The sequence below is a fragment of the Triticum aestivum genome, chromosome 5D (assembly GCF_018294505.1).
Source record: "Triticum aestivum cultivar Chinese Spring chromosome 5D, IWGSC CS RefSeq v2.1, whole genome shotgun sequence".
In the NCBI taxonomy this organism is placed as follows: Eukaryota; Viridiplantae; Streptophyta; class Magnoliopsida; order Poales; family Poaceae; genus Triticum; species Triticum aestivum.
Window position 1 is genome coordinate 510,425,830 of NC_057808.1, and position 5,156 is coordinate 510,430,985.

A 5,156-nucleotide genomic window follows, 5' to 3' on the forward strand; every position below is an offset into this window, starting at 1 on the left:
GTGAAAAGTAGAGATGCATGTTTACTAGAGTCTTTATTTTTCATTCTTTGATGAGACCCACTAGTGATAGCTTGCATTGGGGAGAAAAAATCAATATAAATGCCTCAATCTACTTTTTCTCATATAAGTGGTAGCTTAGCAGTAAACAAAATCATACCTTCATCAATAGCAAATTCAGGAGAAAACAGTTATTTCGATTCAGTGTCTTCATAAATCCATGATGGACAAGCTGACAATCACACACCTAAATAAATAACATAGTTAAGTTCAAACAACTGATGGCACATAACATGAAGTAGCCAAGGAGTAAGCGCAATTAAGCAAATAGCAGCTCTCATTATTGTAACTAAGTGCTAAAGAACAGCAGCTCCAAGTCTCCACACCACTTTGTAGATGCAACCTGCAACAGCCCCAGCAGCTCTGAGTATTTTACTCTTCAGTGATCATTGGAGTAGAGATTCATGACAAATATCAGGTCGGGGTTTGAGCAAATGCCCTGCTCAGCAGCCCCAGCAGCTCTGAGTCTTTCGCCCTTCAGCGATCATTGGAGTAGAGATTCATGTCAGGTTATTGGGCGATTATTGGAATAGAGATTCATGTCAGATTATTGGGCCAGTTTGGGCATATGCCCGTAGGCATAGAATTGCGTCGATGCCCTACCCGCGGGCACAAAATCGTATCCAAACCCTGACCATGGATAAAATTGCAAGAAAGATGAGGACCTACGGTCCCATTCCGCAGTCGGCGGCTATGCTGGAGAAAGGGGCGGCACAAAATCGTATCCAAACCCTGCCCATGGGTAAAATTCACAATCAGACTTGCATGGGGCACATATTCACAGGAGTAGCGGACATGGGAGAGTTCAAAAGGTTGATATGAGATTATATCTTCGCCATTCTCCACCGATGCAGTGTATACATTTGAATAACTTTCTAACTATGAAAACCACCTCGCGAGCGACATGCTAACTCCACAAGCTACACTGCCATAAATTCCATTGCATAGTATTCTCAACAATCAACAAGTAAATAAACGTTAAGAACTCTATTTCATTTTAAAATAAAATATCTCTAGATTCATCATTAATTAAAATTAAGAGCAGACACAAAGGAAAAAATTCCCAGGCCCAAAATAAATAAGTGAGCCCCAGTTTTACGGTGTCGATCGTTCATTTTGGGAGTCACATGGTCTAAACTCTAAAATACTCCCGTCGAAGAGGTTATTACACCGCAGTCATCATTTACTCATAATGATACTTATATAACAAGCTTGCAGAAACAATAACTTGCAATTTCCAATGACATCTGGACCTGTACATCTTCAGTTAATACAAAAGTAGTCAAACCCAAGACTGAACATATCATCATCAGTCAGTTACAAAAGGTAATATCAAGAGTACAGATAAAACGACCTGGGTAGTTTTTCTAGCCGAGAGAGTTCACCTTGCTGCGTACCAGAACAGGAGGCCACGCCATAATGTATGATAGGGCAAACATACCATCAACAGATAACAAAAGGTAATATCTGGAGTACAGATAAAATAACCAAGTTCTAGTTTTCTTATTCCTGACACATGTGTAGCATTATTTACCCATGAAAATCACCGCACGAGCAATGTGCTAACTCCACAAGCTACGTGTAGAATTTATTCTACTGCATACCATTCTCAACAATCAACAAATAAACAAATGTCAAGAACTCTATATCATTTGAAATAAACTATCTCTAGATCCATCATATTAAATTTAACAACAGTCACAAGGGAAAGAGAATGAAGGGACCAAAATATATAGGTGAGTGCAAGCGAAGACACAACCACCAGAACACATGGGCGTGACATAGTATATTGGACCATATATGCTCTGGCCTACCAAGTTTAGGGTGTCGATTGTTCATTCTGAGAGTCGATGGACTAAATACTCTTGCTGCAGGTCATTATACCAAGCGTGTCATTTACTCATAATGATATATAAAAAGCCTATAGAAATACCGTAAACTATATAAGACGTTTTAGGTCACTATAAAGTAAACTTTATAGAAGTAACGTAAACTTTATAGTGACCTAAAACGTAAGACATTTTAGAACCATATATGCTTTGGCCTACCTAAAACATCTTATATTAGTCTGCAGAGAGAGTAGTAATTTGCAATTCCCAACAACACCCACTATTGACTTGCACAAAAGAGAGTAATTCCAACCAAGAAAACATGCATAGAACCATAGCAACATACCATCATCTGATAACAAAAGGTAATATACAGAGTACAGACAAAATGACCGACTTCTAGTTCTAGTGTTCTTCTTCCTCTTACTAGTTGAGCACCTTCTAGCCGAGAGAGTTCACCTTATTGCCTACCAGAACAGGAGGCCACGCCATTACGTAGGGGTAGGAAGTTTCAGAGCGAGTGATAGGGCAGACCTTCTTCAGCTCCTTTGTCTCAATGCAGAAGGATAGGAACCAGCCTGAAGCACTTGGAAGCGATGGCTGGAAGATAGACAAATACACAATGCCACCGATGATGGCCACAACATCCAATGCCAGTACAGGGAGTTCATCTACAAACTCTAGGTTGAGCTCACCAATCGCACGCGTCCCAAATGCCCTGTCCCGCATCCATTTGTCGACACTGCTGCCGTCGGCTCTCCGGACCCAAACAGAAAGCCCGGGACTAGAAGTTGCCCAGGCGACACAGAGCTTTCCATCACTGGTCTCGCCGATCTTGTAACCCTCCCGTCGCATGTGCGGAGGCCGATCGATCCGGGAGAATTGCAGCGTTGCACTGTTCAGCACATGGATATCTGCTCCGGTTGCCCAGTAGACACACCCGTTCACTAGTGTACCATTGTCTTCGCCATCCAGCTGCAGGCTCACCGCTTCTGGGGAGATCTGCCACTTCCTGCTGCCCAGCGAGAAGACGGCGACTCGAACTTCCCCACTTTCCTTGCCAACGCAGACGACGCGGAGCGACCGGCGGTCCTCTTCGGAGGTGACAACGTGGAACTCGACTGCGGTGTCTTCTGGGTCTCCGCAGATTTCTTCCGGTGGCGCAGAGAGGAGGTGCAGGCCCCGTGTAAGGGGGTCGTACACGGCCACCCGCTTGGTGCTCCCGTTGTCAGTCTGGTTGACGAGAACCACGTAGCCATCGCGACACTCGGTCATTGACCACCTGGGGCTGTCGCCTTTGCCTTCGGCCGCGCGGTACCCGGTCATTGACCACCGATGTTTGTCGACTCCCCCCTCATCTTCGTCTTCGTCTTCATCTTCATCTTCATCTTCCCCTTCATCTTCGTCTTCGTCTTCGTCTTCGTCTTCGACTTCGACTTCGTCATCCCCTTCCTCTTCCCCTTCCCCTTCATCATCATCATCTTCTTCTTCTTCTTCTTCTTCTTCTTCTTCTTCTTCTTCTTCTTCTTCTTCGTCTTCAACTTCGGCATCCCCTTCCCCTTCCCCTTCCCCCTCCCCTTCGGGGACACGGGTGACGAAGACATCGTCGTCGTCTTCTTCCTCAACGTCGGGGACGCGGGTGAGGAAGACATCAGCGCCGCGGACGGCGGCCGCGTGGTCCGGATCGGACCGGCAGCGGATGGGCACGAAGGCGGGCATGGCAGGCTCGTAAATGTCGAGGAAGACGCCCAGGAGCGGGGCCGGGTGAAGATCGCGGAAGCGGCGGCGGAATTTCGGGGACGAACGGACGGCTCGGAGAAAGGCGGGGCAGGTGAGAGCGGCGCGGACGAGGGTCGGGAGGGAGGGCAGGCGGAGGAACACCTCGCACAGGAGGTCGTCGCCGAGGGAGCTTATGGTGGTGGGAGCGGATTTCTTCCTGGACGGCGGCAGCTCACCAGAAGCCATGGCGATCGGCGATCGGCGGCGGCGGCGGCGGCGGAGGAGGAGGCCACGGGAAAGGGTCAGGAGAGGGTTATGGAGGAGTCTGGCGCGGGCCGCCGTCACTATGTCCAGAAGGAATATGAGCAATCGGCCCAACATGCAAAGCCACGCTGCATAGCACGGGCATTTTAAGATCCTAAAAAAAACACGGGCATTTCCGCGACAAAAGAAAAGAATTTGACACAATGACTGCTTTTTTGCCTAAAAAAAGGTATGTGTGCTTTTTTTTTAATAACCAAAGTATGTGTGCTAGTTGTGTCACTCAAAGGGTAAATCCTCTACAACACTAAGCTTTCTAATTTTAAAAAGCTCACAACCAATTGAGGTATTCAATTAAAATTGGGTCATCCGATTTTGACAAGGTAAAAAATTTCTCAAACCTCTCTCATTCAATTCTTTTATATTATATAATATGCTTCCTAATTTTTAAGGCCTCGCAATTAATTGTGGTATTTAATTTAAAATTAAGTCACTCAATTTGATTGAGTCAACAATTTCTCAAGGAGCTCTCCCATTCAATTATTTTAATTCACTATTCTTCCCTAATTTTGAAGCTTTTCAATTGGATTGAGGTATTCAATTATGGATTTGGTTTATGAGTTTGATCGGTTCAATCATTTTTCAAATCAATCAGCAGCAACTAGCCTATAAAAACATACCAATCCTGCGCACCCTCCCACCACCTAGAAAAGATAAACGCCACCATGTGATACTGTAGCACCAATATAGTACATGCAGCTACCGACGCAGAAATTTTCCCATATAAATATGGGTTTCTTAGCGGATAACACAGAATCACATCGAGAAAGACCCACCAAATCGTTGAATTATAAAAAAACACTCCATCATCTCCCCGCCCCGCCGAACTAAATATTCAGTCAATTTCAAAATTTAAGGGGTATTAGTTTTTTGGAAAGTCAAATTTCTTCAACTTTGACCAAGTTCAAAGCCAAAAATGTCAACATCCACAATATTAAAAAAAATATGGATATTCATTTCACGATGAATCTAATTATACTCATTTGGTGTTATGGATTTTGATATATTTTTTATAAATTTGATCAAAATTATTTTTTTTGACTTCTTAAAAAAGTAATACACCTTATATTTTGAAACAAGGTGAGAAAAGTTTTTAAGAAAACCAACAACACCAATGGCACAACAAAGCGCGCCCAATCCTTCTAGTAACACTATGCTCCCTAGTTTTAAAGAGCCCACATTCAATTGAGGTCTTCAATTGTAATTGTGTCACACGATTTTGACCGGGTC

General features: G+C 44.3%; 1 protein-coding gene across 1 annotated transcript; it reads right to left on the reverse strand.

The window, feature by feature from the left end:
- Nucleotides 1-2,209: 2,209 nt before the first annotated feature.
- LOC123123320 (cell division cycle and apoptosis regulator protein 1) lies at nt 2,210-3,955 on the reverse strand. Its single transcript, XM_044543808.1, has one exon. It carries the CDS (start codon nt 3,849-3,851, stop codon nt 2,328-2,330), a length of 1,524 nt encoding a protein of 507 aa, XP_044399743.1. The 5' UTR covers nt 3,852-3,955; the 3' UTR covers nt 2,210-2,327.
- Nucleotides 3,956-5,156: the final 1,201 nt, after the last annotated feature.